Raw genomic sequence first — 15,559 nt, 5'->3', positions numbered from 1 at the left:
TTAATAATTGTATAATTAAACAACGCGTGAAAGATATAAATAGTTATATATAAAATTTGTTTGAAGTTTGTACAACTTAATTTTATGGATTTGTTGTTATTGTTGTAGTGTTATTGTTACTAATATTGTTTTGGAAACATATTGAAATTAATTAAGGTGTAATTATAAGGTATAAACATATAAACTTTTCAAGCTCAATTTGACTTAAACCACAAGTGGTTAAAAACCGACTAAAACCGAACCGAAATAGACCCAAACCGAAAAAACCGAAACCGAAAAAACCAAAACCCAATGGTTTTAGTTTTCAAAAACCGAATTATAACGGTTCGGTTTCGGTTTGAGTCAAAAACCGAACCAAACCGAACCGTACTCACCCCTAGACTTTCGCTGCTTAAAAAATAATAGCTAATGGTTTTGAAGAATAATAAGGGAAGTGATATTCGTACCACAATTTTTGATAAATATACCATAATGTACAGATTTTACTGCTGGCTGTACAAATCAATGATGCACAGTTGTGATAAAATTATCAAAAATGTGGTACTAATATCAATTTCTTAATAATTATATATACTCATTAATTTAGTAAATCTAAAATTATGCGTCTATGCCTAAGATAACGGTGCTGAGCGCTGACCTATGATTAAACTTAATACTCTATCTTTCTTAATGTTTACTTTGGATATTTGTCATGTATCAACGAATCTTTAGACATTTATCGAGTTATAGCTCTTACAAACTCTGCATCACTCATGTTTCTCATCGGTTTAAGTTGTTTTGCTATTAAAATTGCTTCATTAAAGCGTATGTTACGTATTGAAACGAATCTTGTTTACCAGAATAATTTAATTAAGTTTTTAACATAAAAAACTATGAACAATTACATCACCAAGTTTAAATCTCGAACGGCTATAATTGAAAACATAAATTAATCACACAAATGAGAATAAAAAAAAAAAAAAACATTAAAACCAACTAGCCAACCCCTGGAATCATGACTAATTGGAAACATAATATTCTATTAACCCATTATATCTAATCAACTTGCAAAAGGCATCAAACCACATTCACTATAAACAACCACAATTCAAAAACATCACTTATGAAATACTCGTAAAAGACTCCTCCTTATTGCGGTATCGCATTCTCGATCAAGACATTTATCCTAACGGGTTGACCCGTGATATTCGGGTTCAAAGCACCATGATCACTCTACCAACAACTTGCATATGTGCATTGAGTTAAAACAATAAAGGGATTATTAGGAGGACGAATTAGGTTTTAGAAAGATTAATTATTTTCCTATATATAGGTTATACATGAACAATTTTCATTTGTTTATATTTAAAAGAAAGTGACATCTCTAAATAAACCAAACACAAAAAGTGACATCTTTATCCCTAAAAAATACTAAGAACCAAAACGAAAACCAGCCTGGCACAAAAACGAGTTCTTTGAACCTCCAATCATTATATTTTTTTATCAATATTTTTTTGTAAAAAAAGAAATTTCCTCCTAAATTAAACAATTGTCAAATTCCAATACACCCTGATTTGGGTATATTGATATCATACCCAGTGACTCAGTGAGTAACATTTGTATCTCATATAACTATAGATACGCAGATAATTACCATAACTTCAAAATTTAACAAAATTGAATAATAAATAAATAAAATTTCCAAACCATATAAAATAGGAAATAATAATATATACGAGTATATTACACACTTTTTACCATTAAAAGTTCTTTATACATAAATGTGTTACAAAAATACAAAATTTCGACACAATTATATGCTAAGTACAACATTCATACCACAATGTACAACTCACCAACAAGCATTTATTTCTTTCTCACACAAGATTTATTATCATATATCATCAAGTATATATAAATTTCAAAAAAAAGTAATTAAAACAAACTTAAAAAAAAAAAGAGAATTAATAACCATAGAAGGATCAGTTCACATAATAAAATTGTAAGAGGAGTATTGTTTTTTTAACAAATAAAATAAAATAATAAGCATAAACATCAAAATCAAAATAGAAAGATATATAGATATAATATATCATATCATAATAAAAACAAACAAAGAAACCAGACGACGTAGTTTTAACGGCGGCAACGAGTGATAGCACTACAACCACGAGAATAAGGATTAGCTTGACCGCCACGTCGGCAGTTGTAATAAGAAGCACCACGCCGTGAACAAGGAACATTATTTTTACTAAGCGCACCATAACTGATATAACGTCGGTTTGTTGCTAAAATGCGCCTGTTGATTTCACTATCTAATGAGAATTCATCTTCATCGTCGTCTTCAATGTTTAGATCTCCACCTTCAGCTAGACATTCAGCCATAGATCCACGGCAGCCGGAGGTGGTGGCGACGGTGGTTGTCGGGATCCAGGTGAGATGGGAAGCGGCGGCGGAATCAACGGTTGGAAATGAGAGTGTGAGCATGTGGGTGACCAGGATTACAGCGCAAATCACGAGGATATTACTGGATTTTGACATTTTCCTATATTAAGAAAAAGTTTTGTGTGTGTTTTTTTTTTCTTTGAAAGTTTTTTTCTTTTTATATTTTTTGTGTTTTTGGTTTTGGTTTGGTTTTTTTTTTCTCTCTCTCTAGATCAATGTGTGTTTGTGTGGGGGAAATGAAATGAGAGATGAGAAGAGTTTTGACAAGATGAGGGACTCAAAAAGGAGGGTTTTAAAGGTGAGCTATATTGTTAGATACATACAGAATATATGTGCTACTCCCTATACTTATGTCTACTTGTCATTTATTCTCTTTAATTTTTTTTTTCTTAGATGTCATTATTCAGCTACTTATGTAATGTTTAGGTAGGTTTTTGATTGGTGCTAGTAGTACAAATTTTATTTCTTTTGGCAATTAAAACACGTAAATAGACAAAGACATTCTTGACTCTGTGAAGTTTGTAAATACAATGCAATACGTGTTAGGTTTGTAAAAAGCATGTTAAGTTTGTATTGTGTATTCAAAAGATGTGATATGTTTGTCATGATTAATCTTTTATCGTCACCGAACATGTTATTAATGGTCAAACATTTAACGTACACAACTTTTGTAACTCAATGATAGCACAAGTCATTTAAGTCAAGCTTAAACTTAGAGATCGATTTATTCGAAAAAGATTTGACTTACTTTCAACCTTAATGTATAATATTTATATTATTTTTTTCAGGAAAAAGAAAACATAAAAAAGCATGTATATATGTTTGTTTAAAATCTAAATGAATGTAATCTTCATTAAGGGTGATATTATCTTCTATCTTTGCAAATTTGTAAGTATATCTTAATGACAATGTAAAAAAAGATATCATACAAGCACTATCTAACCGGTTAACATATGTTCCAAGTTTTGAACATTAAACAAAGTCAAAGGTCCATTACGTAAATAGTCAGAAATGTGAATACTAGTGTGCGCATATGCCATCGAAGTTGCTTAGATTTACGAAGATGACACGGGAATTAGGTGCCGTTTACTAATTTGACCTTTGCATATGTGTGATGATACATGGGTGATGCTTGCCCACTAACTTTGAGCTGGTTTTTTCTGTTTTCTAGGTTTATTTTATACGGAGTACATCATATATATACCATTATTCATACATTAATTAAAAAAAAAATAAAAAATAGTGAGGGTTTGTTTGTTTTGGAGAATGAGAATGAAAGAATCACTTTTATTTTTATGATTAAGATTACACAATGGATATATTAAATCTGTATATACAAGCATATAAACAAAATCCATTAAATACACTCGATTTCAAACACCATTTACCCATAACATTCCAAACTAAATACATACATCCCTGAGTCTCATCCCGATATTTAATGAAAGTCATACTCAAAGTCAAAGTGGTGTACGTCAAAATTACAGTCCATTTAATATTTTTAGATTATTTTTATTATTGAAATTAGCTGAAAAATTCATTAAGTTTTAATATAACATAATGCCCATTTAATATATAGTCTTCTTATCGTAGAAAACCATCACTCAAACAGTATAGCTATAATGATATTATTATTTTGAACAACAATATTTCATTATGTCTATTTTTTTTTTTTTAATATCACGGTTAATGGTTAATGATAAAAATGTAGTGTGTTTCTAGCTTTTCATTACCCGTAATAATGGTAATCTCGTTGTTTTATATATATAAAAAATTAATAATAAATTTATTTTTAACAAGCAAAAATTATTTAAGGAATTTGCTAACCACTTATAGTAGTTTACATGAGCTTAAACTTATAAGCTAGTTTTAAATTCTCGTACTCAAACGCTTTATTTGTCTACCATAATCTCTAATAGTTTATAGTTGTCATAACTTTTAAACCAATAAATAGTTTTTAGATAGTTACTTGGGGTAAATCATCAAAAGATAAGTTATCCAAATACCATTTTAAGTAATTATAGTTCATCGTTTGAAATTGATATGTTTGTTATTTTATGTCGTTTTAATTATATTCTTAAGTTATAATGTTCAACTATTTATCAAACATATTATACTAACAAAAGTTTAAGCTACGAGACATATCCAAAGTGTTATTAACGAGAGTTGATTATTAACCACATAACCTCATATAATCTCATTAATTTAAAGGGAAATCTATTATGCTACTAACATTATTACTGCTCCTTTCACAAACATTCCCTTGTTTTTCACATGTTAAATCAATAATCATCCCCCTTGATTGTAAGGGCAACAGCAACCAATAATATGCTGTTAACAACGTATTAGTTATCACCTTAATTTAAATACAGAGTTCTTATGTATCATTTTAAATATTGTTAATATTAACAACAGGAGAATCATCAGATGCTTAAATACGTTTAGAAAAGATTTTAATATTCGTTGTTCTTTTTTCGTTTTCAAGTTGTGTTTTAATGGGCCCCAATCTTATTATTTTAATTACTTTAGTTTTGAAAAGAAATACACGTATTCTTTATGAATGCCTTTAAATCCAAACGCGGAAACAACCGATTGGCTTTGCATGATTAAAAAGAGGTTTAAATTAATTGTAAAGTTTACAAAAAGAAAAAAACCAATATAAGTTAGACTATTATATTTGGCCGTTTAACACCAATAATTTGTTAACGGTTTTCATAATTTAGTAGCATAATACCCACAAGATATAGCGGAACACATTATTGTTGTACAGTGATTTTTAGGGGGGGTTGTAAGTTGTAACGATGTAACCTTATGGAGATTTAATAGTATAGGGGATAATGTGATATTTGTGGAGATTTAATAGTATAGGGGATAATGTGATATTTGTGTTTTTCTATAAGTGAAATTGTTTTTGGTAAATTAAAAAGTTGTATTAATAAATTAATTATGTAAATATAAACTTAGGTTATAAATAACTAATGGGTCAATTAATCATTTCAAACCTTTGGATGGAAATCAAATATTAAGATTCAAAGATTATCATTTTAATCTTAATTATTGTTTTTTATTTAAGAGTAAGATTTTCTAAGAGGGTGTTTGGGAATACGTTTTGAATTGATTATCTGATTATTATGTTCGTAAAATGCAAATAATCTGAAAAAGTGTTTGTGTAAAAAAGTGATTATCTGCTATGAAAACGCAGTTTAAAAGAAGCATGTACCTACCTGCTTTTTCAAAACGCAGTTTTGAAAACGCATAATCTATTTTGAAAACGCAAAAATAGTTTTGCAATCTCAATAACAAACACCCCTAAACTTGACAAGTTGGAAAATTTGAAAGAATCCTCGTCCATAACTTATACTGATGCTACACGTATTGTAATTTTTTTAAGTTTGTTTGATTTTTATAGATAAAATTTTTAATTAACTTGATAATTTAATCAGATAATACGAGTAATATAAATGAGAAAGCTTGATTAAATACTTAAGAAAAATATAAAAGTACGTGTAAATGAAAATCAGACTCCGGACATAGTATAGCCGATATGATTTACGAGTAATTGTTATGGTGTATAATAGTGCAATGATTGATGTATATTGTCTAGGAAAAGTATTTATCAGTCATCTTATTTTTCGAACAGTATTTATCAGTCATCTATTCCAATTGTTAAAAAAATATGAAACTAAAGTGTAATGATACGACTTAATGTTATAAAAAAAAAATAGTATGACTTGTCGTTCTAGCACAATAGCTTTAAAATAAAAATGGACAATCGTAACTAAAACTTTAATGTTCTGTCTGTCAACAACAAGAAGAGCATTATTTGAGTTCATGGGCACTGGACCACAATAGAATTAACCTTCTAAACTTTAATAATTAATACTATGATAGAAACAACTTATTTTCCTTATCACAAACTTGAGTTAGGCATATGTCTCCTGAATTTGCATGTTTATTTTGTTTATTTTTGCTATATCAACAAGTTATTCTACATTTATTCATTCCTTTCACTAGATTAATGTCTACACTATGTAACGGGAGTAAAGTTGATTCAATAACAATATTTGATTATTTTTATGGTGATTATTGTGGGTGGTTTAATAATGATTAAAATAGCTACACATTTTTTTAATAAAAACTAAATGTATAACATATAGTTGATGTTACATTATGTATTCAAATAAAACAAAAAAAATAAATATAGACCGTGAGATAATATAAGATTACCGCATACCGATAACTAGGTTTAAGTAGGGATGGTGAGATATTGACAATCAAAGATGGATCAAAGGAACGGTAAGTATTCATTTTGCCGTATTTTAACGAATTTAAGATGATATACCGCATACCGATAACTAGGTTTGTGTTTGTGCTGTTAAGAAAAATGAATGGTAAAATATAGACATTCATATTCATATATGAACTTGATATGAGCTTGATTTTATATATTGTAGTCAACTACAGATCTGAAGAGGAGAAAATTATTCTTATAGGTTACTTGTAAAAGATCCACAATGTTAGTACTACATTACGAAAGATGGAAAAGAATGCAAATGCCTTGTTGAAACATTCACTAAATGTGGTAATTGAGCATTTCTTATTGTCCCATGTCATCATAATTGTAGATCAGACCTTTAAAATTTTCATTTATGTTACGTAACTTGCTAGAAGTTCTTTCATCTCATATAGTCATGGACCACATGATTTATTTCTTTAACAATGTTTTCCCTGTATCATTTATAAACAAATAGTAATATAGTACTCGCATCTATAATTCTATGTATCAGAAAAGTTACCTTTCTCAGTTAACTCTGGTGCGTTATTACTTAGGGAAAAGTAAATGCGTGAGATAACACCATCTAATTTGGGTGTGATCCCCTCTCACATCAACATTTTTTAATCAACTTTACACTAAAATCAAAAATGTATCAAAAAATATTAAAAAAATTTGATGTGTAAGAGATCATACCCAAATTAGATGGTGTTGTCCAACGCATTCACTTCCCCCAATTACTTATCCTCTTATGTGTAAAATCAAACCAACATAAGGGCTATTCTAGAACAAGTTTGTAAGGGGGTGAAAGCGGAATTTTGTAGTGAACTTTTTTCTAGTGGAGGGATATTCTCAAGATGCCTTCTAGCCATAGACATAGATATAGTATTTATACGGTTGTATATCGTGTAATAAAATATATCCGTTTCTTGTTTATGACTAAAAAGTAATAAATGGATGTCCTATCAGATTAAATATATGAGATTTCATTATATTACGATAATATATGCTACCCTAACATGTTTGACTGCTTACTAGATTTATATACAAAAGCCAAAAATAAATTGTATGCATGGCGAGACATTCAAGTTTATCCACGAGCTAAATTTTCAATCATCGACTTAGCTTTTGTGGGGTTTTTCCAAGAATTGTTGCAACTGATTATGTTCTATACGACTAGGTTGGCCCAGAGGTGACTCAACAGTACTATAAGACTAGGCGATCGCTTTAGGCCCCCAAATTTCTAAGGCCTCTAAATCTTGTATATTAGACTTAGTGTTTGAATTTTGGATTAAGTATCATTATATAATTTGCATTGCAGTAACGCCTTTTTTATTTTTGCATTAATATCTGCATATTTTTTTTTATTACTTGTAGTTCAATAATAAAAGACGAGCTACTTTTTTTTTTTTTTAACTTTAGTTTATATAGTAATGAACTAGACCCCAAAATTAATCTCGTTTGAGGCCTCTAAAAACCTTAAGCCGCCACTGGTTGGGCCAAACAAGTGGTGAACTTTCGCTATTGAATCACCCATTATAGAGTTTTGAGTGTTGGTAGTTGAGAAAAAGTTATTTAGAAATTATTTCTTTTTTTTATTGTGGAAGCCATAATTTGACCTAACCAATGGGCCTTCTACAGTGCTGGGCCATTTGCGGGTTGTGAGCCCGCACAGCCCAAGTTTTGAGCTTATGTTAAAATTGTTTTTTATTACCTCTACAGCTTTTACTAATATGTAAAAAGAATAGCAAGAGTCTAGAGATTTTATAATTTAAATTTATATATTCAAAGGTTTTCTATATGATCCATATTTTACATTGAAAAATATTTGATTAATGTATCTATTTAGCATTAAACTTATTATTGGAAACCAACTTATTAGCTTAGCCTTTGTATCATGACAACGTTAAAACTTACTTACATCCGGTTCATTTAAATGGATGAAAAAAAATATATAAGGTATGTTTAGGATTAATTCTGGTTTAGTTACATATAAAAGAGCTTATAATTAAACCTCATTTGTTGAAAAATAATTTGAAAAGCTAGAAAACTTGAGATGGGAAAGAAAATTATTTTTTTGGATTGGGGATCAGTTTAGAAAAAAACTCCTTTTTAATCACATATGGAATGGACATGACCCTTTTCAAGGACCGTGACACATTGTATGCTTCAAATATTCTTACTAACATTTTTAGAAAATAATATATCCTATTAGCTAATCATTTTAAAAATCAAATAATCTGAGTTGGATCAATGGTTGGAGCTTATTCCTTTAAAAGCAGAGGTCATAGGTTCACTGAAGGGCATTGAGAGTTACTTATTTTTTTTTTTTTCTCTAGTCATTTTAAAAATCCCTATAAGATTATAAATATTTAAAAAAGTGATATAAATATCATCACCCAAGATGATTTTAATAAAAAGAATGTGTGCAATGATTGTATGAGGGTTTATAAGAGAGTTTTTCGTATTTTATATGGTAACCTTAACTAGGAATCGAAGACCGAATTTCTGTCGGAGACCATCAAAATCTGATTGTCTGTGAGTAGGTAGCTGTTCATCACCATGGCTGCTGCTGCTGATCATCAAAATCATCCTCCGACAATCTTGGAATACTATGACAATATGTTCAAGCTTCAATCCACTGCCACTCTCATCTCTTCTTTTCTGGTAATCTTGTAATTCACCCCCTTTTAATTTCAGCTTTTATCATTCTTACCCCCAAACCATAAAAGAAAACTTATATAATTGTTTTGTTTTTGTGTGTGTGTGTATGGCAATGAATATTATATAGTGTGAAGATGGAAGACATGTATTAATACTGGACTCAACTATCTTTCATCCACAAGGTGGAGGTCAGCCATCTGACTCTGGTTTCATAACAGCCCAATTTAAGTTTGTTGTTCAAGATGTTCGATCCAAGAATGGTATTGTATGTATATATATACATATTTGCTCCTTTATTCATATATATATAATCATCATCCATTAAAGTTTAGTCCTTTTTGCTCTTGATGTTTCCTTTCTTAAATACTTTGTGTCTTTGTCACAAGATAATTGTCCCTAAAGTTTTATCAAAGGCATTGGTAAAGTATCCGAGTGACATAGTCAAGATGGAGGAGGATTTTCTTGTTCGGGTAAACTGGAGAGTGCAATTTTTTGAAACAGATGCATGTGGTCTAACCGGGGACACCATTTACAAACCCTTTCCCCCTAGCTGCCTCGTTTACCTAGTGAAGTTCTAATCTGAGTCCTCTAGTGATGGCATTAGGACGCTTGACCGCTAGGCCACCTTGATGGTGGTTCTTGGGTCACTTTAGTCAAAGAGCAAAAAAGGTATTGGTTAACTGAGTTGGCAGCTCAAAGTGCTTGATTTACTTTAGTTAGGGATGCCGAAATCTCAGCCTTTTGTAAACAGAACAAAACGCATGATATATGATACGATTAATTCAGTTTTTAATGGCATAATGCCAATTTTAAGTGTTTATTGCTTAGGGGGGTGTTTGATTAAGCTTATGCTTTTCAGCTTATGTCTGGCTTATGGGGGGTGCTTGGCAAAGAGATTATGATGTTGAAAACTGCTTTTGATTAAGCATCTCAACCTTGGCTTCTAGAAAAAACCGTTTTTGCCCCTAATATGCTAAAAGGCCATTAGCTATGTGCATAAGGAAAAGTGCTCATTGTAGTTAGATAACACAATAAGCTAAAAAACTATGTAGATTAGCTAACCCAACACTATGCACTACCAAACACCTCTATGCGTTTAAGATAACTTGAAGGTTTTGTGAATGAAGGGCTGATATAGAAAACTTATTAAAACATGAGAACATATTTATGAGAGTAGACAATTATTTTGGGACAAAATAAAGTAAAAAGTGGACATTTAGTTTGGGTCGAAAAATGATCTAATCTTCACTTTTGGGTAACTGCATTATTTAGGTTTATCATTATGGGGTTTTTGAAGAGACTGCTGATGATATTAAGGAAGGTGTTCAGGTTTTGCTAACAGTCGATAATTCTAAAAGGAAGCTTTATTCCAGGTGAAATGATATTTGTGAATTAATTACCTTCAAGTTTTCTGATCATTAGTACTCTTTTAGGCACCGTAGAAGATTACCAACTTTTGATGGAATTTGGTTGAGTTACGAGTCGGATTAAGATGGTGTTGCAGTTATTGCATTTTTTTGGTTATATAACTAAAAATGTGTTGCAATTATATGTGTAGATTATTTAAGCATTTCAAACACCCTATAATCTTGATTTCTGGAATTATATATTAAAGGTTCCATCCACTCGTAGTCTCTATACGTTTCTATTAATTCGCAGGTGCTTTAGGCTAAATTTTTCTAGCAGGATAAGAACATTTAGTTATGTGCCAAGTTGCCAACTCTAGAAGTGGGAAATTTTTTGGGTTGGGTACTGGGCAAAATCTGTAACTTTTCTATATGGGTAAAATTGGCTGTGTCGGGTTTGTTTGACCTATTAATAGTTTTGTGTCCATCTTTGTTGTACTTTATCACTCTTCAGGAGACTGTTGCCACAACCCATTTCGTCTTCCTCGAGGTAAAGTAACGTACATAAACTATATGTGATAGACATAATACTGAAACTTCAAAGGTTATTCTGAGAAAAACCCATTTTGATTCATTCTTGAAATAAGACAACACTCTGGTTTGTCAGATGTTTAATTTTTAATGATTTTCTTTTCCCTCTTAATTGCCTCGAACACATTTCCTTTTCTTCCACGATAATTCATTTCGTTTGCATCCTTTTGTGAAAGTGTCTGAGTGAGAATAACAGCTGGAAGTAATATGATCATTCTTTATGCTTAGAGTTTTTATCACTGGCTTTATATTTATGTTCCGAGAGATTTCTTGTATGAATACTTGAAAGCATTAGTTTCGTAATGGACCCTTGTTTAAATCTTTCTCCAGAAATCAGATTGGAAAGGATTTGAAGGCTTTTCCATTTTTAATATTGCTCAACCCATCTTGAGGTTTTGCCTCCCCTAAGTCTCTAACTATCATCTAGACATTCACATTTACCAGTTTACTTGTTACGAGTGATATAAAGGCAAACATCACAATGGACATTTGTTTGAGTCCACATTATCCAATTATGCAAAATCAATACTTTTGTATTAATCAACTTCATTGTATATCTGATTGATCATCACCCAACCCTTTTTATGAATTACTCTATCACTTTGCTTAGCATCTGATGAATGTTAGAACCTTCGACCGCTCAACCCATTTGCCATGTTTACCTTTAAGAATAAAAGTTTACTGAATTGAAAATTTTACCCCTTTGACTCATTGTAAAAGAATTGTGACACAACACAAATTCTTTTTTATTTGTCAATGGGTTGAAATTGCCACCTCTAACCAGCTATTTCTTCATATTATGAATTTACTATCATATGTTTTGGGGTGCAATAGACAAATGTTGATTGGGTTAATAGAGTACATACGAGTTTGTGGATTATGACTTTCTGAGCTTGTTCCAGTTGTTTTCCTATAAGTTAAATGGCTGTGATTTTTATTCTTATTTTATATATAACTTGACTAGACTGCCTATTATTAAAAAAACTCTTATTTTGCAGGTTACACTCAGCTGGACATTTATTGGATGTATGTTTGCCAAAAGTTGGATTAAGTCATTTAAAGCCAGGCAAAGCCTATCATTTCCCGGATGGGTATGAGTGTATGACTATGATTAAACATATTTTATCTTTCTCTTCTTATGCCCATTTGTAAAACTCTCGCTAAATATGGTCAACAATGTCTTATTATCATAAATATCTATTCTGGAGTTGTTTCTGATCACAGTTCATCTTTTCAGCCCATATGTTGAATATAAGGGTACAGTTCCACAGGCTGAATTGCAAAGAAAGCAGCAGGCATTAGAGTTAGAAGCAAACAATTTGATATCCAAAGGAGAGAAGGTATGCTTCTAATTCTAATATGAATTTATTTAAAAAACCATTTGTCTGTGCACAAAGATATATCATCCATATATTAATAATATCATTCTCTGAGAGTTTCAGGTTTTGGTTGCCATATATTCTTATGAAGAAGCTTCCAAGTTGTGTGGTGGTGGCCTTCCCGATTACATTCCTAAGGTAATGCAATATTTAAAGTTTATTTTATGCAATTTTATAATGTAATTGTTTGCATGGCTGGTAAACTGGTCGGATTTTGGTTGGTGGGTTGAAATTAACCAACCCCAACCCATCCTGAAAACATAATTGGGCTGAAATTTCAATTCTGACCGGTGACTAGCTAAATCCGAATGCAAGCGACATAACATGTCTAACATCGGTTCAAACAGGGCAGTGGGTTGGTTTGCAGCCAAATGACTTGGTTTCAGGTCAAATGGATTAATTCCTAATAAGATGGGCTCATGTTAAATGGGTCAATCAGGTTAGATCTATGCTGAACAGGTTTATGTTAGGTTAACTATATCTTTTCGGGTTATCGGGTCTACCAGTTATTCAAATGGCTACCCTGAACCTGACGTGTGAAATACTCCCCTGCCTCAATTTAAATGTCCACTTTGAAAGCACACAATTTTAGAAAAACACAATGATTACATCATATGAATGGCAGATAACAAATTTACCCTTGCTTTTTGCTTACAATTCTAAGGATTAACTTTGGAAAAATTGATAAGGGCAGAATCGTAAGATAATGTTATATCTGGATTTGGATATTTAAGTTGGGACAACCCAAAATATATATGTGGACAATTTAGATTGAGATGGAGGGATTGGGCAGGCGGGCCTAACTTTACCCCATAATTTCCGTGTTCGTTAGTTGGGTTTCGGGTTTTGTCAAGTATTGCCACCCCTAAATAAAAGGATTGCCAGTCGGCCAGAATAAAACTTGATACTTGAGTGATCATTTTTAGCTCATTTCTCCATTAAGCTGAAAAAAGATTTGAGGTAACGAGGTACCTTTTGTCTTTTTAGGTCAGATTGACAACTTTTCAAGTTCATACTGATATAATCCATCCGACATAATCTTCCCTTTTTAGCAAGTTCAGATAAATACATTTTTTTAATAGATTAGACATGATTAATTTCTTAGGGTAGTCTCATTGACTCTGAAAGTAAAACTTACTTACTGAGATGATGTTGTAACTATGCAGGGAAGCACTCCTCGTATAGTGAAACTAGGTGATTTTCCCGGATGCCCTTGTGGCGGTACACATGTTTCTGACGTTTCAGATATCGGTCACATGAAGGTACTTGTAATAATTTATAATAATGGGTGCAAATCCTGTTCTATTCATCATCACTAGCAAAATTGGTGCTTATTATTTCATTATTTCTATAAAATCAAACAACATATACTCAAGTAAATGTTTAGAACAATAAATTATATTTTCGTATCACTGATGTCAATCTTGACTAGTTATTTACATGTTAGTTAGAATAAATGAATAATAATAATAATAATACACATACATCTCCACGATGGTAGTCTAGTGGCGCAGACATGCTCATACATCCCTGATCCCTGTAACCAGTGTTACACGATTATCTCTCTCATGTTGGCCGTGGGACCCGCCAGCGGTCACCGGTAATACAATGGTTATCCATTAATATACATATACATATCTAAATACACCAGATCTATTGCATGGTCTAAACTGTCTAGTTTGGTCTTCCGATGGATTTTGCATAAGTTGTCATGGTCATGGTCATTTTTACACCTGTTTCCATGCTTTCTAATATTTGATTCTTTTAAGTGGTTATGTGTTTTGTTGGGTTTGGATAACAAAGGTTTCTACTTTTATCGTTGGATTTTTACAGTAGTAATTCCTAGGGTCGTACTTTTGTGGCCAACTTTTGGTCGTCGTATTTGCCAATAGCTTGCTAGTTTCTATCTGGGAAGCGATAAGCATTTCTCCCTTGGCTATGTGTAAAAGCTTACTACACGAGTACACGCATAGAATGATTTGCACATATGTTTAAAGCCAACTGTTTGTTTATGTCGCTTTAGACGAAGCTTCATTTATGCTCTTGGCATATTTATGGAGTATTAATTGGATTGCTTTGTTTGTGCAGGTTACTCAAATGAGGACAAAGAAGGGAATTACTAAAGTATATTACCAGCTGATTGAACTCTGAATAATATCTGCACCTTTACAGATTTTATGATATGCTATAAATGGTTTACCTTCTACTAGGAAGCATTGGTTACCATTTATATCACCAAATTTGGTGTTTATTGAATATCAAGTAATGACAAGGACTCATGCATTGTACCCATGGAACATTACAAATCCATTAACTTCAACATGATATGATAATGACTTTTAAGCTTAACTTTTTCTTTCTTTGATTTTCTCTCCACTTATATCTCTATCAAGAGAGTGACATACATTCTGATAAGATTGTGCCCTCCTTATCCAAGTATATTTTTTTTTGTTTATGGTCTATAATTTTCAGGCAATGAGTTGGAAACTCGTCGACGCTAAAAACCAAAGAGATTACGCGTCTAAAACTAGGTAAGTTCGTCGTGTTTCAAGTTACAAAATATCGACGAGAATCTTGACGTAACATTTGTTATGTACGAATAAAAATAATATAGTTACAAAATAGTTGTACACTTATCATAAATTGTAGAGTGAATTTTGATATGAAAAATACAAATTAGTATTTAGCATTTTCAATATATATTATGTTTGGTGGTTCAACTTGGTATAATAATATGCATATTATGGTGTTTCATAAGGAATCGTATGTTGTGTGTTGATTCACACACATGCAACCTCATAAACAGATTAAAAAAAAATAATCATAAGAGAGAGGATTACAATCTTAGTTACAGTGATTCAAGCATCCTTTCTCTTTTACTC

At 31.4% G+C, this 15,559-nt stretch overlaps 2 protein-coding genes across 2 annotated transcripts; one reads left to right on the top strand and one right to left on the bottom strand.

The window, feature by feature from the left end:
• Window positions 1–1,947: 1,947 nt before the first annotated feature.
• On the bottom strand, window positions 1,948–2,691 carry LOC122600112 (protein RALF-like 33). Its single transcript, XM_043772775.1, has one exon. It carries the CDS (start codon window positions 2,518–2,520, stop codon window positions 2,116–2,118), a length of 405 nt encoding a protein of 134 aa, XP_043628710.1. The 5' UTR covers window positions 2,521–2,691; the 3' UTR covers window positions 1,948–2,115.
• A 6,428-nt stretch (window positions 2,692–9,119) lies between these two features.
• LOC122600263 (alanine--tRNA ligase) lies at window positions 9,120–15,026 on the top strand. Its single transcript, XM_043772959.1, has 8 exons — window positions 9,120–9,364; window positions 9,489–9,626; window positions 10,634–10,734; window positions 12,297–12,389; window positions 12,536–12,638; window positions 12,741–12,815; window positions 13,844–13,939; window positions 14,766–15,026. Exons 1-8 carry the CDS (start codon window positions 9,260–9,262, stop codon window positions 14,826–14,828), a joined length of 774 nt encoding a protein of 257 aa, XP_043628894.1. The 5' UTR covers window positions 9,120–9,259; the 3' UTR covers window positions 14,829–15,026.
• Window positions 15,027–15,559: the final 533 nt, after the last annotated feature.

Source organism: Erigeron canadensis, chromosome 5 (assembly GCF_010389155.1).
Source record: "Erigeron canadensis isolate Cc75 chromosome 5, C_canadensis_v1, whole genome shotgun sequence".
In the NCBI taxonomy this organism is placed as follows: Eukaryota; Viridiplantae; Streptophyta; class Magnoliopsida; order Asterales; family Asteraceae; genus Erigeron; species Erigeron canadensis.
The sequence above is the reverse complement of the archived record's forward strand: the minus strand, read 5'-3'. Positions and strand labels throughout refer to the sequence as shown.